Here is a 24,898-nt window from a genome sequence, read left to right on the forward strand (position 1 = left end):
TAAAAAAGAAACTGAAATTGATAAAGGTCAATATTCTAATTTTGTCAACATATACTGATGGCTTTATTGACTATGTGTAAATTAATAAAATCTGAAGTTTTTCTTTCCATCCACCAGTGAGATTGTTGGGTAGACTTTTATTTACCAGTAGTTTTATTTTATTTATTTAGGCACATTGTGCATTTCAACTTTCCAATTTTGCTATGGTCAACAATAAGAAATATGCGGCATTATTTAATAAGAAGTAAACAGCAATTAATAAATTTACACACTCAAGAGATGCAACAAGAAAACAATTTGTCTGATTTTAAAGGATTCATGAAAGGTGTATATAGCCTTTGCAGTACATTCAGTGCTTTACAAATTGTTAATCTTGATAGTTGTAGAGAGTTTTAGTTTTATAAACACCCTTTTGATTTATTAAACAAAAATGCAACATATGAATGGCTTAAAATGGTCCAGGATGTATTATTGCACAGAAATTAATATATAATAACAGGAAAAGATTCCATATAGATATCGGACAACCTGGAGATAGTTGCTGTAAACTGTCCGAATATTTCAAAATAAGCTGCAATAGATATCTGCTACAAATATGGGGGGGGGGGGGGACACGTGCTGTCTCTGATGCTACACACTTCATATTGATTTTCTTATGCAGCTTTCATAACTAGAGGTAAACCTCTGTGTCTCTAGCAGTCTCTTTGAACTCCAAGTAAGTTTGAAATTTAAACTTAAAATTCTCGTACTGTATTGACAGAAAATGTGACTTGGTTCCTTCCAAAATGGAGGGGAATGAAGGAACATTTAGAAATAATATGCTCCAGGGATGACTTGCCCAAAATGCAAATATCCAATTTGAAAAATGAAACAATTTTGACTTTCAGGCAGTTCCCGAGTTGCAACCGGGTTCCGTGCTTGACTCCGTTCTCAAGCTGATTTGAACTCAAGTCGGAATACAAGGCAGGACTGTGTAAAATATCTGCTCGTAAGCACAGGAAACGTTCGTAAGGTGGATGTTTAAAATTACACCCCTGTATGTTCTTAAGTATGAGCGTTCGTAAATTGAAAGCCTTGTATGAAGAAAACTTTACACATTTGTCACATCTTAAATTCCCTTTGTTTGGTAAACAATTTAAGTGAATTCAGGATATAATCTGTAACAACTGAACATTAAAGAGCTCTGTATGAGTCAGCCGAAGGAATGGTTAAACAGTAAAAACCGTACATTGCGGATCTCTCAAGGTGGACAGTATATTCAGGCTTTTATGGCCAGAAAAGTTTGGGGGAGGGTGCTCACCCTTTGTTGCTAATATATTCAGAGCTGTTCTCTGCGTTTGTAAATAACAATGCCACCTAATTTAAAGGAAGTTTTGCTTTGACTAACAGTAGGATGCATAATATATGCTCCCGGAAGAGAGAAAATAGAGATGACTCTTTCTGCACATTATTAGGGTTCAGTTTCAGGGAAATTAATTAATTTCTTTCAACTTTGTTCAAAGTTGCTAGGAGAGATTTTGTTTCTCTGTGTGATGAATAATAAAATCTACATCCCTGATGTTCATCACTTTGTGCTTCATTGGTGCCTCACCAGCTCTTTGACCAGACTTTTGATGACCCATCCTTGTGTGGCTCAGACTTGGCAAGTTTAACTACATTAAAGGAATTACGTTGCAACATTGTGGATTATCTTTGGAAATGAAAACTGCAAAATCAAGAGTTCCTACTAAGTGGAAAAAAGATATATGTCAAAGCTGTAATCCTTAGGATATAAAAGTATATAGCAAGCTCAACTGCTTGTGTCATTCTCGCTTAATATACTAAGAAACATATTATTTAGAAAAATTGAACACGCCCAACTTTTTGTTAACTTAAACTTTTGAGTAGACATACATTTTCTGCAATGATAGGTCTGTGATTTCACTGTATTCTCATTTTTGAAAATATTACTTAACTTATAGTCCATTTAGAGAATAAAGTGGGTAAGAGATTAGTCTGACTTTGTGAATTGGACCATTTGAGGTCATAGGTGGTGGATTTTGACATCTTACCTTTTTTCCCAGTATTATCCCTCTTTTATTTGTGCTTTACAACAACAACTTACATTCCTATAACACTTCTGACAAAGACCTGAGTCACTTCATAAGAATATTATTAAATAAGATTGAATATGGAGCGACATAAAGAGATATTGGAGCAGATGATCGAAAGGTTTGTCCAATGGATAGGTTTTAAGGAATATCTAAGAAGAGGAGGAAGAGGTAGAGAGACAGAAAAGTTTAAAGAGGGAAATTCACAGTTTAGGGTTTAGGTAGCTGAAAGCAATATAATTGAGTTAAACAAGTGATGCAGCAGAGGTCAGCATTGGAAAAACATAGAATTCTTGGACAGCTTAAGAGTTAGAGAAGGTTACAAAGATAAGGACAGAGAAAGCAAGGAGGTAGTTGAAGGCAAGAATATTATAGTTTAAGTTAGATCGGGAGACAATGTAGGTGAGCAAGGTAATGGGTAAGTGAAGTTTTTTCAGTTAGCACACAGCAGATTTTTAGATTATCTCAAATTTAGAGAGGATTAACGATAAGAGGGCAGTTTGGACTGTGTTGGATCTGTCAAGTCTAGAAGTAACAAAGACATGAATGAGGGTTTCAGCTGTGAAGCTAATCACAAAAGTAATTCAGCAATTAAGGTGTTAAGTTTATTTTCTGAATTAGGCAGTATGCGAATCTGAAACTTTGCCAGAAGGAAGCTAATAGTGTTGCAAATGGTTATGGAGGTATAGATGATTTTTCCCTGTTGGTTGTCTATTGAGAATCAGACATTTTGAAAATAGATTATTTTGATCCATCATTTTTTTCACCTTTGTTGACTCTAAATAAGTTTTTCTAGACTTACAGAGAACAGTAATTTATTGTTAAAAATGTAGTTTTGTGGATCAGCAGAGACAGACCAAAACAGTCATATATTAACAGCATGTATAGTTCAGGTCTGCTGGGCTCTCCTGTTAAATTACTATTAATGAACATTTGAGACAAAGGCATTTAATTTTACCAAGGAACTATACTGGAATTGTGAATATGATCATCTTGATATATTTGTTTGAATATCCAGTTTTTCCTTTGATGGATTTAAAGGCTGTGTTTAAATTTAAAGCAGAATTTTCATATCATAACTACTTTTAATTTAACATCTAGTCACCATGTCTTATAAAGTGGATACTTTGTTGAATATTTACTTCCATTAGTTTTTGTTACTATATTATAAACAGTGGGGTGGGTCTGGGTATGATGCTGTTTGGAGGGTCAATGTGGACACGATGGGCTGAATGGCTTGCTTCCTCACTGTAGGGATTCTATGATTCCATGAACAGGAAGTAGGAGTTGGAGCAAGAGTAGATCATTTGGCCCTTCAACTCTGCTCCAACATTGAATATGATCATGGCTAATAATCCAACTAAGTACCCCATTCCTGCTTTCTCCTCATACCCTTTGACCTCTTTAGCCCCAAGAACTATACTTGTTCCTCTCGAAAACATTCAATGTTTGAAACGAAAATGTTTCATAGAAAGCAGTTGAGATCAAAACATTGAATAGGAGCAAATTACTGCAGGTGCTGGAATCTGTACTAAAACCAACCAATCGGACAGTATCCGTGGAAAGAGAGCAAGCTGAAGTGAAGCTCAGATGAAGAGTCATCTATACTCGAAACGATAGCTTGCGCTCTCTCCATGGATGCTGCCTGGCCTGCTGTGATCTCCAGCATTTGTTGGTTTTAGTACAGATTCCAGCACCTTCGGTAATTTGCTCCTATTCAATGTTTTGATCTCAACTGCTTTCTATGGCAAAGAATTCTAGAGGCAAGTCACATTTTGGGTGAAGAATGTTTTCTTCATCTCAGTGCCAAATTGCTTGCTCCAGACCCTTAAACTGTGACCCTGGTTCTAAGTGAATTCACTGTCATTAATATCCTATCATCAATTATATTGTATTCATTATTACAATGTAATCCAGAACTGATTCTTATAATAAATGTTCATAAGTAATTAAAGGTTTGCAGTTTCACACTTAATTCTTCAAGAACCCACAATCAGATAACATTATCCTCGAACTCCTAAGCTAGGATTCTCTGCCCTGATATTAATTAACTTGGCAAATTGATTCTGTTATAGTTTATCTGTAGGTATATTCCATCCTGAGATAATTTTGCTAGTCTGAAAATTTCTGAGAGGGAAGACATTTCGTTATAGGACTAAGTCTATAACTAGTAACATTAATTAAGTTTCTTTAATGATCTGAAATCTTGCCTAGTTTAGGTTTAAATCTAACAATAAGTTCAGCTGGATGGGGGAGGGGTCCTAAAGACCACTAATTCTGCAACAGGTGAATGGAGGAGGTAGGAGTTGAAGCTGATAAAGTGTGGAGCTGGAAAAAGCACAGCAGATCAAGCAGCATCACAGGAGCAATAGTGCAACCTTTCAGGCCGGGACCATTAATCAGGATGGGGAGGGGGCGGGGGGCTGCAAAATAAACAGCGGGAGGGTGAAGCTGGGGAAAGGTAGGTGGGATGTCAATAGATGGATGCAGGAAGGAGGTGATTGTGATTGCCCAACTCCCACTGACCAATGTTATAGAATTGGAAGTCAGCAGACTGGTAATCACATGGAAGTGTGATTTGTAGCTTGTGCTAGGGTCAAATACAGTCTGATTTGATATTTTCTAAGTAGAGGAATTAAGCTGGTTGCTAAGATAATAACTTTGGTTTTCTCGATATTTTAGGATCAGAATCCCTACAGTATGAAAACTGGCAATTCAGCTCATCAAGTCCACACAATCCCTCCAAAGAGTACCACAACCAAACCCATACCCCACAACCCTATACCTGTAACCCTGCATTCCCTATGGCTTACCCATCTAGCCTAAACATCTCTGGACAACATAAGCAATTTAGCATGGCCAGTTGACCTAACCTGCACATCTTTGGACTGTTGGAGCGCCTGGAGGAAATCCATGCATATACAGGGAGAATGTTCAAACTCCACACAGACAGCTGCCCCAGGATGGAATCGAACCTGGGTCCCTGGCGCTGTGACGAAGTTGTGCTAACCGCTGAGCCACCATTTTGGAATATTGCGTGCAATTCTGGTCTCCTTCCTATTGGAAAGATGTTGTGAAACTTGGGTTCAGAAAAGGTTTACAAGGATGTTGCCAGGGTTTGAGCAATAGGGAGAGGTTGAAAGGGCTGGGCCTGTTTTCCCTGGAGATGGAGGCTGAAGGGTAACCTTATAGAGGTTTATACAAACATGAGGGCATGGATCGAATAATTGACAAAGTCTCTTCCCTGGGGTGGGGGAGTCCAGAACTAGAGGGCAAACATTTAGGGTGAGAGGGGAAAGACATAAAAGAGACCTAAGGGGCAACTTTTTCACGCAGAGGGTGGTATATGGAATGAGCTGCCAGAGGAAGTGGTGGAGGCTAGTACGATTGCAACATTTAAAAGGCATCTGGATGGGTTTATGAATGGGAAGGGTTTGGAGTGATATGGGCCAGGTGCTGGAAGGTGAGACTAGGTTGGATTGGAATATCTGGTCAGCATGGATGAGTTGGACCGAAGGGTCTGTTTCAGTGCTGTACATCTCTATGACTCTATGCCGCCCAACCACTGAATGTTGTGGAAGAACATTCTTCTCTTCCAATCGTGAATGTTGGGCAAGAGTCTGACAACTCTGAGATGATCAGGGACTAAGACACAGTAAAGAAGGGGATTAGTTAACTCAGTTGGCTGGCAAGCTGACAATGCTTTGTGGTGCTAACTGTGTGGGTTCAATTCCCTGCCACCTGAGGTTACCATGAAGGACCCCCTTCAAACTCTCCCCTAACTTGAGGCGTTGTCACCTCAGGTTAAACCCACCACCAGCTATCTCTCTCTAATGAGAAAGCAGCCCTATTGTCTGGTAAAAATATGGAAATTTTGCATTCCTTTCGTGAGGCAGAGATGGGTATTGTCAGGATACATGTGCAACTTTATGTTTTGGCTTTGAAAATGTTACTGAGAGGCAGTTTGAAGATGGCAAGCAGAAGCTAACATGATAGTTGAATGAAGTTTACTGAACCAATGTCTGAGTTCCTTTAAATAAACAGCCTAATACTCATTGTTGCTCATTATCAGCACATCTTCTAACTCATGTTACATTTTATTATGTACGAAGCAAGAAGACAATGTTAAAGTACAGCTCCTAATTGGCATTAATGTGTCGTATTTGCGCTAAGTAACTTTCAATATACAATCTACCTCAAAAGGGACATTTTTCATAGGTGGTTTGTAAGGCTGCGTCTCCCATGGTAATAGGGAACATTAATACAAATAATTTATGCTAACCCATAGTTTTAGCTCAGATTCATTTGCTTATCAAACCTTGTAGTAAGTAGAGGCCACAAAACGTATGTATGTACAGACAAATCTCCTGCTAATTTCTTTTTAAACAAGGGTTTTCATTAATGTCTTAGTTACAGTACTGGTTGTAAATTGTGACTGTAAAACCCCAGTTTAAACTGATTTAGTAAGCAGCTTTATTGTTATAATGGTAGGTAGATGGAGTTAAGATGCAGATTAGTAATGATCTAGTTGAATGATGGAATAAATAGGAGATGCTGAAAGGCCAGTTTCAGTTCCTATAAATGCGTATTGAGAATGAAGCTGTTCCTGAATAAAACATTCCTCTTAAGTGATCACGCTGATGCAAGGTTGTCCAGTAGCTGATCCATATTTCTGTACTTGTGTTTTTCAGCCAGGTAGAATTCGGAACCAAGTTCACAATAGTTCATATTTTCTCCACATAATTTCCTGGAAAAAGACCTTCTTTTCCATGTAAACGACCCTTCCACCATCCTGATGGATCTGGAAAATTCAAGGTATTCATCAGATTTGCATACATGTCCATATTCAAACTCATGCGTGTTTTCAAAAGAAAATGTAAATGAAACCAGGCCACCAATTTGCCAAAGGAGATTACTTGCTCAATCTGCAAGTCAAAAATTAAGCATCAAATAAAGCACTCTTGTCTTATTTTGATTGGTGGAGATCATTTTAATTTCAATTCCAATGTAGAGAGGCTGAATTTGAACAGGATCCTGTCATTGATGTGAATGTTGCAGAGCAGGCTGCAGAAACTGAACACCAAGCATCGTGGATTATGTGAGCATCTGTGAGCAATTTGGACTGGCCTCAGGAACCAAGGAAAATCAAGGGAAGAGTGAGGCCATATTCTTTGGGAACTGGGCTGACAGATCCTTTATCCCCTTCACCGTCAGGACAGATTACCTGAAAGTGCTGGGAATGTGATTCAGAGAGGCTGGGGAATTTGCAAAAATGTGGGAGGAATGTGTCGTCAAGGTCAGGTAGATATTGCGCTTCCTCTCCATTGCAGGTTAAAAACCTAGTTATCAGATGTAAGATACTCTCTCTTGTTGTTGTACAGAGGAAACTCGACTATCCGAGTACCAATTCTCCAAAAATGGGATTATCTGAAGGAGTCCTCGAGGTCCCGATAGAAACATTACATCAAAGACATGTTTCTAGCAGTGATAGCATCTTTTGTTTACAGTGATTAAACAGGCACTGTCTCCAAATGACTGACCTCCCGCCCTCTCTCTCCCCACACTTTCCCTGGAGTTTTACAGAGGGGTGTACCCTAACTTCCCCTTCCCCAGATAATCTCTCCAACATTGTTCTGTACAGGGCAAACATGGAACCTGTCAAAAATTTGCAGTAAAAAGTTGTGTTATGTGGCTATGGCTGTGTCTGTGTGTTTGTGTGTGTGCGTGCCTGTGCGCTATTTGGAGTCGTCTTGTTGGTTTGCAGTCCAGATGCCCCCGAGAGGAATCGGGAGAACGGGGGGGGACTCACGCGCTTTGTGCTGGGGGGGGGGTCGGGGTTGGGGGTGGGGGGGTGGTGTTGGACCAGATTGGGAGGGCAGTGTTGGATGGGAGGACAAGAGTGGGGTCGGTGTTGGGGGCGGGGTCTCGCACGCTGTGTGCTGCTGCAGTCTCCCGAACGAGGAGCAGACTTTAAAGCTCTGAACCCCAGAGAAAAGGCATTTAATCGATTTTTCCGAATAATCGATTTTCCGAGCGAAATAGTGCCTGCTCATCACGTTTGGATAATCAAGTTTCCACTGTACATGGCACAGTCTGGCCCATTCTCTGGACTTGCACCGTTGCAGTCACCAGAGACAACTTCTACTTCATCTAGAGGTCTAAGAAGGACTGTGTCCACAGGGACACAATGTACAAAGTTTCTGGATAAGGGGGTGAAGAATATACCCAATACTGCCCTCACCCTGATGGCCACCTTTGTGTGCAGCTGCATCAAGCTGTGCGCAGATCCTCAGTACACAAACACCAAGTGTCACTGCATACTGAGGTTCTACCTGTCCCCGGTGTTGCAAAGGATGGTCATGGCCTTCTTGCTGGGAATGCTCCAAGTAGTTGGACTGTTTCGTATCACCTGTCCTTTGTGGAGGAATTTGCAAAGAAATACACTACAAGTCCATGAAGCAGTGGTCAGCCTGTGTCTTGAGACACTGTGGGAAAAGGACAGGGTGGATCCTGTTATGTGGTTCCCTCAGCAGACCCGTCAAAGTCATTACCAGAACTTTCCAAGATGTCATTTGGCTGGTGGTGAGAGGGGCATTACTTGTCAGATCCTTCACATGCGCCTAGACACTGCGCCACTGCACATTGCCCTTGGAGCAGCTGCAGGGGGTAGAGACTGTCACACAGCTCCTGCTGGAGTGTGCCTTTGCAAAGGAAGTTTGGAGAGAGATGCAGCGGTTTTTGTCGATATTTGTCCTGAGCAGTGCCGTGATGCAGGGCTTTGTGCTCCACGGCCTGTTCCCCGGGACACGCACTGAGACTAACATTAACTGCACCTGGAGGACCATCGACTCAATGAAATATGCTCTTTGGTCTGCCTGAAACTTATGGGCCTTCCAGAACAAGGAGCTGAAAAATGTGTTGCTGGGAAAGCGCAGCAGATCAGGCAGCATCCAAGGAGCAGGAGAATCAATGTTTTGGGCAAAAGCCCTTCTTCAGGAATGAGGAAGGTGTGCCAAGCAGGGTAAGATAAAAGGTAGGGAGGAGGGACTTGGGGGAGGGGGGTTGAGAATGCAATAGGTGGAAGGAGGTTAAGGTGAGGGTGATAGGCTGGAGAGGGTTGGGGGTGGAGAGGTCGGGAAGAAGATTGCAGGTCAAGAAGGCGGTGCTGAGTCCGAGGGTTGGGACTGAGATAAGGTGGGGGGAGGGGAAATGAGAAAGCTGGAGAAATCTGTATTCATCCCTTGTGGTTGGAGGGTTCCTAGGCGGAAGATGAGGCGCTCTTCCTCCAGGTGTCGTGTTGCCATTGTCTGGCGATGGAGGAGGCCAAGGACCTGCATGTCCATGGCTGAGTGGGAGGGGGAGTTAAAGTGCTCAGCCACGGGGCGGTTGGGTTGGTTTGTGCAGGTGTCCCAGAGGTGTTCTCCAAAATGTTCCGCAAGTAGGCGGCCTGTCTCCCCAATGTAGAGGAGGCCATATTGGGTGCAGCATATGCAGTAAGTGATGTGTGTGGAGGTGCAGGTGAATTTCTGATGGATATTGAAGGATCCCTTGGGGCCTTGGAGGGAAGTGAGGGGGGAGGCGTGGGCGCAAGTTTTGCATTTCTTGCGGTTGCAGGGAAAGGTGTCGGGAGTGGAGGTTGTGTCGGTGGGGGTGTGGACCTGACGAGGGAGTCGCGGGGAGAGTGGTCTTTCCGGAATGCTGATAGGGGAGGGGAGGGAAATATATCCTTGGTGGTGGGGTCTGTTTGGAGGTGGCAGAAATGACGAAGGATGATACAATGTATCTGGAGGTTGGTGGGGTGGTAGGTGTGGACCAGTGTGGTTCTGTCCTGGTGGCGATTGGAGGGGCGGGGTTCAAGGGCGGAGGAGTGGGAAGTGGAGGAGATGCAGTGGAGAGCATCGTCAACCATGTCTGAGGAGAAATTGCGGTCTTTGAAGAAGGAGGCCATCTGGGTTGTTCGGTATTGGAATTGGTCCTCCTGGGAGCAGATGCGGTGGAGGCAAAGGAATTGGGAATATGGGATGGCGTTTTTACAGGGGGCCGGGTGGGAAGAGGTGTAATCTAGGTAGCTGTGGGAGTTGGTCGGTTTATAGTAAATGTCTGTGTTGAGTTGGTCGCCTGAGATAGAAATGGAGAGGCCTAGGAAGGGGAGGGAGGAGTCTGAGACGGTCCAGGTAAATTTGAGGTTGGGGTGGAAGGTGTTAGTAAAGTGGATGAACTGTTCAACCTCCTCGTGGGAGCACGAGGTAGCACCGATACAGTCATCAATGTAGTGGAGGAAAAGGTGTGGGGTGGTGTCAGTGTAGCTGTGAAAGATGGAATGTTCCACATATCCGACGAAGAGGCTGGCATAGCTGGGGCCCCTGCGGGTGCCCATGGCTACATCTTTGGTTTGGAGGAAGTGGGAGGATTGGAAAGTGAAGTTGTTCAGAGTGAGGACCAGTTCAGTCAGTTGAAGGATGGTGTCAGTGGAAGGGTACTGGTAGGGTCGGCGGGAAAGGAAGAAGCAGAGGGCTTTGAGGCCTTCATGATGGGGGATGGAGGTGTATAGGGACTCGATGTCCATGGTGAAGATAAGGCATTGGGGGCCGGGGAAGTGAAAATCATGGAGGATGTGGAGGGTGTGGGTGGTGTCCCGAACGTAGGTGGGGAGTCCTTGGACTAAGGGGGGTGGCGATTGGAGAGGCGGGGTTCAAGGGCGGAGGAGCGGGAGGTGGCGATTGGAGGGGCAGGGTTCAAGGGCGGAGAAGCGGGAGGTGGAGATTGGAGGGGCGGGGTTCAAGGGCAGAGGAGCAGGAGGTGGCAATTGGAGGGGCAGGGTTCAAGGGCGGAGGAGCGGGAGGTGGAGATTGGAGGGGCGGGGTTCAAGGGCGGAGGAGCATCATTTCCGCCACCTCCAAACAGACCCCACCACCAAGGATATATTTCCCTCCCCTCCCCTCCCCTATCAGTGTTTCGGAAAGACCTCCACGACTCCCTCGTCAGGTCCACAACCCCCCCACCAATCCAACCTTCACTCCTGGCACCTTCCCCTGCAACCGCAAGAAATGCAAAACTTGCGCCCGCACCTCCCCCCTCACTTCCCTCCAAGGCCCCAAGGGATACTTCCATATCCATCACAAATTCACCTGCGCCTCCACACACCTCATTGTGTGATAATGCAAAGTTTTTCACTATGGCAGGAAGAATAACAAAGCAGAGTATTACTTAAGTAGAGAGCCATTGCAGAATTCCAAGGTGCAGAAAGATCAAGTGTTCTAATGCATGAATTACAAAAGGTTAGTATTCAGGAACAGCAAGTGATTGAAAGAGCTATTAGGATGCTATACTATAAGAGAAGTTGCAAATAAAAGGTAAGGGTATATAATTATAAAATGCATTGGTGAGACCACATCTTGGGTACTATGTGCAGTTTAGTTCTCCTAATTTAGAGAAGGATATAAATGCATTAAAGGTGGTTCAAAGATGGTTTATTAGTTTGATACCGGAAATGAGCGATTGTTTTCACTAGAGTTCAGAGGACTAAGGGGTGATTTGATTGAAATTTATAAAACCCTGAATGGTTTTGAGAAGATGGATATGGAAAGGATGTTTGCAGTTGTGGAGGGTAGAGAATTATGGGACAATCTTTTAAAATGAGTGACTGCCCTTTTATAAGAGAGATGAGGTGATTTTGGAACTCTCTATCTCAGATTGTGGAGAACTGAGATCTGCGAATATATTTAAGACAGAGGTGGATAGATTCCTCTTAGGTAAGGGAATGAAAAATTAATGTGACAGCTGGAAATGTGGAACTCAGAATGCAAACAGAACCACTATGATTGTATTGAATGGTAGACCGACTTGAAGGGCCAAATGGCCTACTGGTGCTCCATTTCATATGTTTAAAATTGTAAGGGTATCAGGGAATTTGCAGGATAGGCCAATAACTTAATTCAACATAACTCCTTGGTGGGTGATTACTGGGGTTGGGCCGAAGAACATATTCATACTGTTCAACTTTGTTTTCTTCAAGGTCACAGATGGCAGAGAGAGAAATAAGCCACGTCATTTCAAACATTGGCAATGTTATGTGACTGACTCGGTTGTGTATTCACTTGACAACTCATTTTGAATGAAATGGTAAGTCATTTAAATCAGGAAAACCCCATTTACTGTCTCCAGCAATATTTCCATAAATTGAACTGTTGAAATCAGAGAGAAATAGTTTGAAATTTCCAAGACCTAGCCAGAGCTCTTATTAGAATAAGCAAATATAGGGATCAATTCATATATAGTACTTCAATTGTAAATAATCAGCATTTAACATTTAGAAAAGAAAGATGCAACAGTGCTTTGAATCTAAAATTTATTCTTTGTTTCCTGGCTGTGATCAGCAAATTACATTTTTTTAACAGCTGCATATTCTTACCTTCAAGAAGAATTTCAATGACGTCATTGACATTGAAACTGATTTCATCTACATCCTGACCTGTGTACTGATAAAGTGCCCGACATCTTGGACGGTGTGTTTGTGGTTTTGGGCGGCCCACACCAGGCGGAGGTCTTTGAGTTACACTTCTTCTTCTTTGCATTCTACAAAAACCATTAACAACAAGAGATTCAATGCACCCTGAAGTATAGTTTCTTCAAATATTATTTGCATTCAGGATATGAGTGATTTTGGTAAGCAGCTTGCCACCATCTTGCCCAGTGATGCTGGCCTGGCCAACAAAGCTTATATCTCATGAATGAATCATCGAATCCCTACAGTTTTGGAAACTTGGCCCAACAAGACCATACTGATCCTCTGAAGAGCATCTCACTCAGACCCACCCCCCCCCCCACTCCTATTACTCGACACTTCCCCTGACCAATGCAGCTAACCTACACATCACTGATCATTATGGGCCAACTAACATGGCCAATCCACGTGATCTGCACACTTTTGGACTGTGGGAGGAAACTGGGGCACCCAGAGGAAACCAATGCAGACATGGGGAGAATGTGTGCACTCCACACAGATAGTTATCTGAGGCTGGAATCAAACCTGGATCCCTGGTGCTGTGAGGCAGCAGTGCTAACCACTGAGCCACCATGCCACCCAAGTGAATTAGAAAAGAAATTCAGCCACTGCTAAGTGTCTCAAGTGCCAGCTTTGTAGACTCGGACTGGCCCAGATAGGAATGTTAGGAATCCTGAAAGATAATGGAACCTGTTGAGTTTTCACAAACAATTCAGCTGTACTTCTTGCCACCAGCCCACAAATGGCCACATTTTGTTGAATGAGCTGAAAATGTGTTGCTGGAAAAGCACAGCAGGTCAGGCAGCATCCAAGGAGCAGGAGAATCGACGTTTCGGGCAGGAGCCCTTCCCCCTGAAGAAGGGCTCATGCCCGAAACGTCGATTCTCCTGCTCCTTGGATGCTGCCTGACCTGCTGCGCTTTTCCAGCAACACATTTTCAGCTCTGATCTCCAGCATCTGTAGTCCTCACTTTCTCCTCGAACATTTTGTTGAAGCTACATTTTTAGAACTTAGCACATTGGGACTTGAATTCACAGCTGCTGCTTTGCTGGTCTATCAACGTTACCATTATGATACAGTACATACGGGTATGATGGCTTAGATTGAGCCAATTTAGTAAGGTCCCTGATTTGAGCCTCACCCATTTGTGCAGATCATTGTTCTTTTGGGTCAATGGAACACTGTTGCTATCCTATTCTGTAAACCTGGTTTCTGCCATTGATCAGATCACTGAGGGGAACAAGTAAGATGTCCCTTGTGGTAGTCTGTAAGGAAAGCATCGGGTCTTTGCCCTGAGCACTGCTACTTCGAAACCTTAGAACTCACATACCCTCATTTACTTTGGATTACCACCCAAATTTCCATAATTCCCACTATTTCATAGGCACTTTGGTCAGGTGGCCAGCCAGTTGAATATTAATGATACCTGGAAAAGCTGGAGCTCTTGCTCCCAAATGGAGTGGCTGGTGTCTAGGCTGCTTTCTCACAGGGACTCAAAATCACCAACACCGTCTCAGACTTTCTGGTTGCAAGCGGTGTTGACTTGATTTTAATAAATATTTTTCAATGTTTGCAGTGGTGTACTTTTTAAATGCAGGCTCAGACCTGGAGTGTGTGGGTTATCTTATTGGCTCATATCTTCTGGAGTTTCAAAGAGTAGGAGGTGCCTTGATTGAAACATACAAGCTGCTGAAGATTCTGCACACAGTAGATGTGGAGAGAATGTTCCCTGTTATGGGAGAATCTAGAATTACAGGTAATTGTTTAAAAACCAGGAGGCATCTAAAACAGAGATTCTTGGTTTTCTCAGAGGGATGTGAGTCTTTGTAACTCTCTCCCTAAAAAGGCAGTGGAAGCATAGTCCTTAAATATTTTTTAAGGTAGAGGTGGATAGATTCTTGTTAAAGCCAGGGGTTGAAAGGTTACCAAGGGTAGACAGGAATTAGATTTGAGATTAAAGTCAGATGAGGCACGATGTTGTTGAATGGCAGGTTAGGCTTGAGGGGCTGAATGGCCCAATTCTGATTCATCCCTACGTTTGTGTGCATTGGTGTTCTTCTTTTTATAGTTTAATAAAGTCAACATAACTTAAATCCAAAATCTTTCTCTTGAGAAAAAAGTGACTATAAATCCCACTGATGGTGAAGTTCAGAGTGGTATGGTGGCTCAGCGGTTAGCATTGTTGCCTTACAGCCTCAGCCTCAACCTCAGCCTCGGGTGACTGTCTGTGTAGAATTTGCACGTCTGCATGGGTTTCCCTCGGGAGCCCCATTTTCTTCCCACTGTCCAAAGGTGTGCAGATTAGGTGGATTAGCCATGCTAAATTGTCCAGGGATGTGCAGGCAAGATTGATTAGCCACGGGGGATGTATGCTATGGGGTTAGGTGAGGGTGGAATACTCTTCTGAGGGTGAGTGTGGACTCTGGGCTGAACAGCTGCTTTCAACTTGTAATAATTCGATGTGATACAGGTCTTCAAATGAACAACTTGTTGCACAGAAAAGCATCACCACAAACAACAATTTGCATTTATATATTATCTCAAATGTAATAAAACGTCCTATGCTATTGCATAGTGGCTTATACAACAAGATATGACTCTAACAGCATCACATAATTCAAGCACTAGGTTGGTTTTAATTAGGTGCTGAAATCCTTTGGTGGGATTTGAATCAGGGATATACATAATGTTAACAGTGTTGGACCACTTATATTTGGCCCTGTTTCCTTCTACGTGGCGTATTTTGTGACCTACCCTGCAACTCCCTGATCAGGAACTTTCATGAATTCCATATTAGCATCCATGTTCGTTGTTCTTCTTGCTTTAGTGGTTGCACCTTGTTTTGGCAGTGAAGGCATTTCAGAACTGATGGTGGATATTCTTGGTCCTTTCACGGGTCTGGAATAGGTTTGATCCTGTTTCATCTGATTATTTTGCGGGAATCTTGGTGCACCATTCCGACATTGCCCTTAAATAAGGAAAATAGCAATTGTTAGAAAGACCTCATGCTTTGAAATTCTGTTTGGGATGAGCATTAAACTTTCTGTGTGCAGTCCTGCAGTGGTCAATTGTGAGACAAGTGAAATGTAACAAATTTGGAGCAGTACAACGAATAGTGAGATATAACATACAACAGCACATCAAATACATACATCACCGATACACACATTACTTTGCTGCAGTGCCCTACTACTTACATCAGTAAGTTTCAGCAGTGTTCATATTGTTCCTATTGTTATTATAAATTATTGTAGGGTCTCAGACAACTAAACGATTATAGATTGTATTAGAAAGCAAATTCTGGATTAGTGGTGCTGGAAGAGCACAGCAGTTCAGGCAGCATCCAAGGAGCAGCGTTTAACATAGTCACATGAAATACTTTAATCTGTTTTAACGCTGGCATTATTCTATTTATGTGAAATGTGTTTTTTTTCTCTGCTACAGCATGAGTTATTGCTTAGCCTCTTTAATCCTTAAAAAGAAAAGGAAACAACGAGATCTTCAGCCACAGTCTTTTTTAACGACCACAGTGATCTAGATGAGGAAGGCTAATTTTACCGTTCCTTGCTGTTTAAGAATGTCCAGATCCCAGATAGTAAAGATGAGGAAAAAGCTTGGAAGGAGCCCTGTTTCAATTGCAGGAAGATATGCAGTGTTCAATTTGCATCAACATTTCTACAGATAATTAATTTAACATGTTGGCAGTTAACCGTTCCTTCATACATTGTTCATGGCAATGCCTCTACCAATTAGCGTCCATTTGCTAACCAATCTGCAGTATAATTGTTGTTCCCTCCAAAATTTGGCATTCTAGCAGTTCTGTTCTGATGCGTAGATATTTTGGTAACAGGCTTTCTTTCATCAGTTTATCATTTTATTATAGACAGAGGAAATATTTGGAAGCTGCTATATATTTGTCAACGTGACAAAGGCAAAGAGGTTGTTTGTACTTTTCTTGCTTTGTTTATTTACATAAGTTGATTCTTTTGCACCATTTCTTACCTGGTGGTGGTCGTGGGGCTGCTCTGTTGGGAGGACTTTGGGTAAACCCTCTGCTCTGTACAACAACACCTTTCCTTGTTGGCTCTATTGCAAAGAAGGGAAAAGAAAACATTAGTGTCTCACAACACAGAGGGTGTGGCCAGCTACTATGCAATGTCAGCCGTTTAGTAATTCAGTGTAAATGCAGTTCCAAAACAATGCAAAAATCTCATTCTCAGTGCATGTCAGCAAGCATTGCTGGCAATATGCAATTATTTCAGAGAACGTTTATATTTCTAACAACTTGGAAGAGTGTGTGGGAGTAACAAAGGGCTGGGAAATTGAGTAGTTCTAGAGAATAGTGGAATGGGTAGCAAAAGGATAGGTGGGGGAGAAAATAGATAGTTTTGAGTTTACACATGCAGTAGTTAACCTTAATGTCTGAGACATATAAACAATAGATATATTTGGCTTAGAATATGTTCAGAGTAGCGTAATAATGAAATGCAGACTATAACCGTTTGATGGGAGGAATTCATGGTGAATATTCCTGTCACCGTCCCCCACCCCCAACCCTGGACTAGATCTAAGCAGGATCTGTGGACCCAAATAGATCTGCATGTTAAATGCAGTGAACAACTAACATATATAATTGAATTAAATTAGAAAGTGTTGATTATGCGATATACAGCATGCAACAAGAGCAATAGCACTTGCATTTACATTGAAACAAAATAAAAAACTGCAGATGCTGTAAATCTAAAACAAAAACATAAATTACTGGAGAAACTCAGCAGGTCTGGCATCATCTGTGAAAAGAAAGCAGAGTTAGCATTTTGAGTCCAGTGACACTTCTTCAGAACTGCAAACAGGCATATTTCTAAACAAAATTTAACACACAGATAGTAGGGCAGGCAGGTAGTTAAAGCTTCTGGATTAATGGTGCTGGAAGAGCACAGCAGTTCAGGCAGCATCCAAGGAGCTTCGAAATCGACGTTTCGGGCAAAAGCCCTTCATCAGGAATAAAGGCAGAGAGCCTGAAGTGTGGAGAGATAAGCTAGAGGAGGGTGGGGGTGGGGAGAAAGTAGCATAGAGTACAATGGGTGAGTGAGGGAGGGGATGAAGATGATAGGTCAGGGAGGAGAGGGTGGAGTGGATAGGTGGAAAAGGAGATAGGCAGGTAGGACAAGTCCGGACAAGTCATGGGGACAGTGCTGAGCTGGAAGTTTGGAACTAGGGTGAGATAGGGGAAGGGGAAATGAGGAAACTGTTGAAGTCAACATTGATGCCCTGGGGTTGAAGTGTTCCAAGGCGGAAGATGAGGCGTTCTTCCTCCAGGCGTCTGGTTGTGAGGGAGCGGCGGTGAAGGAGGCCCAGGACCTCCATGTCCTTGGCAGAGTGGGAGGGGGAGTTGAAATGTTGGGCCACGGGGCGGTGTGGTTGATTGGTGCGGGTGTCCCGGAGATGTTCCCTAAAGCACTCTGCTAGGAGGCACCCAGTCTCCCCAATGTAGAGGAGACCACATCGGGAGCAATGGATACAATAAATGATATTAGTGGATGTGCAGGTAAAACTTTGATGGATGTGGAAGGCTCCTTTAGGGCCTTGGATAGAGGTGAGGGAGGAGGTGTGGGCACAGGTTTTACAGTTCCTGCGGTGGCAGGGGAAGGTGCCAGGATGGGACGGTGAGTTGTAGGGGGGCGTGGACCTGACCAGGTAGTCACGGAGGGAACGGTCTTTGCGGAAGGCGGAAAGGGGTGGGGAGGGAAATATATCCCTGGTGGTGGGGTCTTTTTGGAGGTGGCGGAAATGTCGGTGGATTATTTGGTTTATGTGAAGGTTGGTAGGGTGGAAGGTGAGCACCAGGGGCGTTCTGTCCTTGTTACGGTTGGAGGGGTGGGGTCTGAGGGCGGAGGTGCGGGATGTGGACGAGATGTGTTGGAGGACATCTTTAACCACGTGGAAAGGGAAATTGCAGTCTCTAAAGAAGGAGGCTATCTGGTGTGTTCTGTGGTGGAACTGGTCCTCCTGGGAGCAGATATGGCAGAGGCAGAGGAATTGGGAATACGGGATGGCATTTTTGCAAGAGGTAGGGTGGGAAGAGGTGTAATCCAGGTAGCTGTGGGAGTCGGTGGGTATGTAAAAAATATCAGTGTCAAGTCGGTCGTCACTAATGGAGATGGAGAGGTCCAGGAAGGGGAGGGAGGTGTCAGAGATGGTCCAGGTAAATTTAAGGTCAGGATGGAAGGTGTAGGTGAAGTTGATGAATTGCTCAACCTCCTCGCAGGAGCACGCGGTGGCACCAATGTAGTCACCAAATGAGGTAGGTTTTAAGGAATTTCATAAAGAAAGAGGAAGATAGACAGTGGAATAAACTTAGCAAGCAAATTATAGAGCTTAGGTTCTTGGGAGATAAAAGCAAGGCCATACATGATTAAGCAATGAAAATTGGAAAGTCTCAAAATGTTTTAAGGCTGGAAGTGATTCCAGAAATAGAAGCAAATGGGCCCATGAAGGAATTTGAAAACAAAGTTGAGAATTTTAATGTTGCAGCTGAGCGGGACTGGAAGTCAATGTTGGACATTGAACAGTGGGGTGATACTGATCAGGCCTTGGTGTGAGTTAGGGTATGAAGGTGGAAGATGGGAAATCGATCAGGAGGACATTAAATTAGCTGAGTCGAGAGGTAACTAAGTATTGGAGGTGGGTTTCAACTGCAGATGAACTGAGACAGGGGAAGAGGCAGGTCATGTTATGAAGATGAAAGTAGATTGGGTTTGTGATGGAGTCAGAAACTCATCATTGATCAAAGATTACACCAAAGCTGTGAATGACCTGGTTCAATCCGGCCAAGGCCAGGGAGATAGAGTGAGTTCCAAGTGAATAGGTCTTCATAGAATCCTTACACTGTGGAAACAGGCCCTTCAGCCCAACAAGTCCATGCCAATCCTCCGAAGAGCAACTCACCCCGACCCATTCCCCTACCCTATATTTACCCCTGAATAATACACCTAACCTACACATCCCTGAACACAATTGGCAATTTTGCATGGCCAATTCACCTAACCTGCACATCTTTGTTATTGTGGGAGTTAAAACTGTAGCACCCGGAGGAAACCCATGCAGACATGGGGAGAAGGTGCAAACTCCACACTGACAATTGCCTGATGCTGGAATCAAACCTGGGTCCCTGGCACTGTGAGCCACTGTGCCGCTCGCATGATGTGAATGATGATCAGATGCAATGGGACAGTTTGAAGCCAGTGTAGGTGGGTTAATTTTGAATAAGTTAAATCTTATCCAAGTTATCTTCTTGCTACTCAGTTTGGGAGACGTTTCTGCTCGTGCAGTACTGGATGTGTGACAAGTGGTGCAAGAAATCAGTGATAACAGTGTGGATACTGACACTATATTTTTGGAAGATGCCACTAAGGGCCAGCTATACATGAAAAAAATTGATATTTTATGTTCTATGAAGAGTGATTATTCATGATATAAACATGAATATTATAACATATTTGGTGTTCTCTGATCAGTTGGTGTGTTGCGCCTCCATCTCTTTAGGACATTGAATTTGAAAGGATTGATAGAAGCAATTTATTAGTTGCTGAATGCAGCATCTTCCACAGTCACAAGAACAGCTCTCTTTCTCTCCTTTTGGAAATTGTAGCACACACAACAAACAGCTACTTAATGCTACTTCATAAGTTATCATGCAGAAGCACTTACTTGAATTCTTGGGTAATCCATCTCCAATGCTAATGTTAAGTGTCTTTCCTGCAGGTTTAATCACTACCATCTCCCCCTGGCCTCGGCTGAATATCAGATTTCGAGTGCCACCACCTCCCCATCCTTCCTTCTTGATTTTGAATTGTATGCTATTAAGCGCAAACGAAAAAATGAAACTCCATAATTAAAAACAACAGGTCCCTCGAATCATTCCTTAAAAGTAGCAATATTTAGAATGTTGAGTTTTGCATCATTCATTAAATATACAGTTTACTACCTAAGGTAAACACACAACACTTAAATCTGATGTTTATGGAGGTATATCTGAAGATGGGAATGGGCAGAAATTTGAATGCCTTCATAAACAAAGGCAGTAAAAACAAAAGGAAGTTATGACAAACCTTCATAATACACTAGTTCAGCTTCAACTGAAGTATTGTCTCCAATTCTGGACATCACACTTAGCGAAGAAAGAAATCGAGATGAAACATGATAGTCGTATTCAAAATTGTGAGGACAGTAGATGAACTAGACAGGGACAAGGTGTTACCATTGGCACAAGGGTCAAGAATCGGAGTGTACTGATTTAATGGTGAATGTAAAAAGAATCAAAGGTATTACAAAGAAAATCTCTGGAACAAGGTTCGGAATTCACTAGGTGAGAGTGTCATGGAGCACACACAATTGGGGCTTTCAGACAGAAACTGGGTAAGGACCTGAAGGGAAGAAATGTGCATGGCTATAGGGAAAGGGTAGGAAATAGAACTAGTTGATTTGATGTTGCAGAGAAGTTCAGGTTAGGCCATGCTAAATTGCCCCATAATGTCCAGGGGTATGGACATTAAGGGGATTAGTCGTGGTAATGAATGGCTACGGAGATAGGTGGAATGCTCTTTGGAGGATCAGTGCAGGCTTGATGGATTGAGTGGCCTCTTTTCGCACTGTAGGAATTCTATGAGAACCACCATGACTACAATTGGCCAAGTGGCTTCCTCCCCCTTTATAACCACTTTATATGAATCCCATTCCATATGAATCAACCATCTGTGAACAGTTCCAATTATCTTTTATTCCTTCTATAAACAGAGCTGATCACATCACATGAATGCACATTTCAGTCAATGAGCAGCTTGGAAACTCAAAACCCAGAAACCAAATAGCTTCAAACTGTTTGGATTGCAGATTTCGACCTGCTGAATTGATGTGAAAGTTTCATCCATGGTTTGTCCACCCTGACTTGAAAACCACCTTTAGGTTAACACCATGACCAATAATTCTGCAGGTTAGTTTAGACTTTATACTCCATTTAGCTCAGTCGTAGAATAAATTAGACTGACTTCTAGTCTATATCCAGTGATAACGTAATATTACATTTATTGTTTTAAATTATCTTTTCAAAAAAAAAGTTCATTGCTGATAGGAATATCAAACTCACTGGTTACTATAATAATACTCTGATAGCACATTTGATTGTAGTCTTATGGCGTTATGACTGCAGTTATTTGTTTCCTATATTTGCATTTGCCTAATATTTACTGTTTATAAGGAGGTAGAGGCTTCTGTGGGATATGAAGAGCATCATATTGATTGGCTGAATGGTCTTTTTCTCTGCTGTAATTTTATGTCCATTTATAAAATTGTGGAGGATAGGCAGTGAATACTGAGGCAATAAAATTTTAGAAATAATTGTATGGGGATATTCATTATCAAAGCAGATAACATCATAACCTATTATAACAGTCATTTATATTATTATCACAAGGCTAAAGAAGTGTAAAGAAAGAATTTTCTTACGAGTCAGAAAATTTGAGCTGTAACTTTTGATGTTTTAACTCTTCAGTTCGTTTGCACAGAAGACTAACAAATTCAGTCTTAAATATGGACTCCAGAAGACTATCATATTCTGGTTCATGCAGGACTACAAAATCATCTTGCCTGGTGCTGAAATAAAACCACAAGATGAACATTATCTCAATTGCAATCTCCCCAAAGTGCACTTGTCACTGCCTTCTATATGTACATGTGATAACAGATTTGAAACCATGAATCCAAAATTGGCAGTCGACAAATAATGGGAATTCAAATGAAATGGATGAGTTAAGAGTTTGATTATTTCTAAGCTGTACAGATTCTGAAATCTGCAAGAAATAAAACAAAGAATTCTTGATGCTGGAGATCTGAAAAACAAAACAGGAATTACTGGTGAAACTCAGCAGGTCTGGGAGCAGAAGTGGGAAGAAAGTAGATTAAGGTTTCAAATCTGATGAAGAGTGACTGAACTTGAAATGTTAACTTTGATTTTTTCCCACAGGTTTTGCCAGACCTGCTGGAGCTTTGCCAACAATTTCTGTTCATGTTTCTAAAGTTGAAGTTTGATTTGGTCATCCAAGATCGGTATGAATCCAAAACCAAAGTATAAAGATGTTTTCAGATTTGATTACAACAGAAAGATTAATTAGCCTGATGAAGAAGTTAAGGTTGTACAGTCTGTGCATTGATGGGAGATAGATTGGCTCACTGTCTAGAATTGGGCCTATTGTCATGGGCCTGAGAGAGGGGCTCTGTGCTCCTGCACAGGAAATAGGTGTCACAATTTCAGGATTTTGACCCAGCAACAGTGAAGGAAAGGTGATATAGTTGTGTAGCTTGGTATGGTATTTGTAGATGGTGGCATTATTATGTATCTGCTGCAATTACTATTCTCAGTTGGAGTGATTGTGGGTTTGAAATGTACTGTTGAAGTGCCATTGTAAATTGTTGTAGTGCCCCTTGTAGGTGGTACAGGCTGCTGCCACTGTGCATCAGTGTAGAAGATGTGAATATTCAAGTGGTCTGCTTTGTCCTGATTGATGTCATACTTGAGTATTGTTGGTGCTGTTCCCCCCCCCCCCACAACTCCCAGTCCAGGAAAGTTCATCACATGCCTGATTTTTGCCATGTAGATGGTAGACAGGCTTTGAGAAGTCAGGCGGAGAGTTGCTGGCTTCAGTATTCCTTGCCACTTATTTGATCTTTAAACCACAGTATTTATATGGCTAATCCAATTCAGGTTCTGGTTAATGGTAGTGTCAAGATATTGATAGTCTCATGTAATTCTTAAGTTATGACCTGTCCTGGAGACAATACATCTTGGAATATACAGGGTATATGCTTTCTGGGTTTTTAAAAATATTCATTCACAGGATAAGGGCATCACTGGCTAGGCCAGCATTGATTGCACATCTCTAATTGCCCAGAGGGCAGTAAAGAGTCAACCACATTGTTATGAGTCTGGAGTCACATGTTGGCCAGACCTGATAAGGATGGCACTTTCCTTCCCTAAAGGACACCAGTGATCCAGATGGGTGCTTCCGATAATCAGCAATGGATTCAGGATCATCATTAGACTCTCAATTCCAGATTTTTACTGAATTCAAATTCTACCATCTGCCATGCTGGGATTCGAATCCTCATCCCCCAAACAATTACCTGGGTCTCTGGATTAACAGTCTAGTGATAATAGACTAGGCTGTTGCCTCCCCACATGTTTTAGAGATTATCTAAGATAGGAAAGCAAATATGTAGCCACATGAACAAGTGTACAGTACCTCATAGAAACAGCAGTAATGTTCTGAATTTCAATTTTTCTCTTTAGGATCTCTTTGATTTGGCCCTTTTCAGGCCCCTTTTTAACTTTTTCTCGACCAATGAGATAAATGTGCTTCGAGGAGAGTATAAGGTCACGCTTTATACCCTGAAAAATTGAATATGATTTAAGGCTCATTATTTAATAACAAACATGCAATGATGAATACTGTGAAGATACAGTAAGTAATTGAATTGATGTACAGTAATACACCAGGAGTTACACTACACATTGCTATAACAAATGATACAACACCTCTCAATCTGTTCTTTTGTTGCCAGTCTGCAAAGTCTTACTATAGCACTGTGATAAATCAGATTGCATTCACTTTCACCATTCCATGAATATAATTGACTATTCAAAGTTCATAAACTGCATCATTATAGATTTGCATAAATTATTATAGTGTTTCAGACAACAATAACAGAATGATTATTGATTGTATTAGTAGGGTAAATGCTTAGCGTGGTCATATGAGATTCTTTAATCTGTTGGCATTACTCAATTTCTTTGAATTTTTTTCTCTCTTACAGCATGAGTTATTGGTTAACCCTTTAAGAGATAAAAGTAATTAGAAAGAAAGAAGAGATCTTCTCTCCATGATTGTTACAGCCACAGAGATGTAGACAAGGAAGGCTGTTTCTTACTGTCTCGATATGGGCTGTAAAGATCAGAACAAAGGATGGAAGGAGACCTGCTTCAATTGCTTTATAATTCTTTTACGTTGCTGTAAGGTTTTCAGATTTTGCATGGAGGGCCTGGCACAGTAGCCATGGAAATGGAAGGAAGGACAATTAGCTTTTAAGCTTCTCCACCTGAATTTCTGGTCACTCATATCACATTCATCTCCAGTACCCTTCCTGTTCCATGTGGAGTTGCAGATGGGAATCCAACTGATACATCACAAACTCTCTAAGAAGATCAAAATCAATGAAAGGCTTTTGCCTGAAATGTCGATTCTCCTGCTCC

General features: G+C 42.2%; 1 protein-coding gene across 3 annotated transcripts in view; it reads right to left on the reverse strand.

Annotated features, from left to right (window-relative positions):
• Positions 1-135: 135 nt before the first annotated feature.
• myo1f (myosin IF) overlaps positions 136-24,898 on the reverse strand; it is a 152,191-nt gene continuing 127,428 nt past the window's right edge. For all 3 annotated transcript variants that reach the window (XM_072594021.1, XM_072594023.1, XM_072594022.1), the window contains 7 exons: positions 23,892-24,037; positions 22,099-22,245; positions 20,305-20,453; positions 16,597-16,680; positions 15,349-15,562; positions 12,502-12,665; positions 136-6,891 (listed from right to left, as the gene is read on the reverse strand). In XM_072594021.1, coding sequence (XP_072450122.1) covers positions 6,815-6,891; positions 12,502-12,665; positions 15,349-15,562; positions 16,597-16,680; positions 20,305-20,453; positions 22,099-22,245; positions 23,892-24,037 — 981 coding nt within the window. In that variant the 3' untranslated portion in view covers positions 136-6,814. The remainder of the gene's footprint in view (positions 6,892-12,501; positions 12,666-15,348; positions 15,563-16,596; positions 16,681-20,304; positions 20,454-22,098; positions 22,246-23,891; positions 24,038-24,898) is intronic.

The sequence above is a fragment of the Chiloscyllium punctatum genome, chromosome 24 (genome assembly GCF_047496795.1).
Source record: "Chiloscyllium punctatum isolate Juve2018m chromosome 24, sChiPun1.3, whole genome shotgun sequence".
Taxonomy (NCBI): domain Eukaryota; kingdom Metazoa; phylum Chordata; class Chondrichthyes; order Orectolobiformes; family Hemiscylliidae; genus Chiloscyllium; species Chiloscyllium punctatum.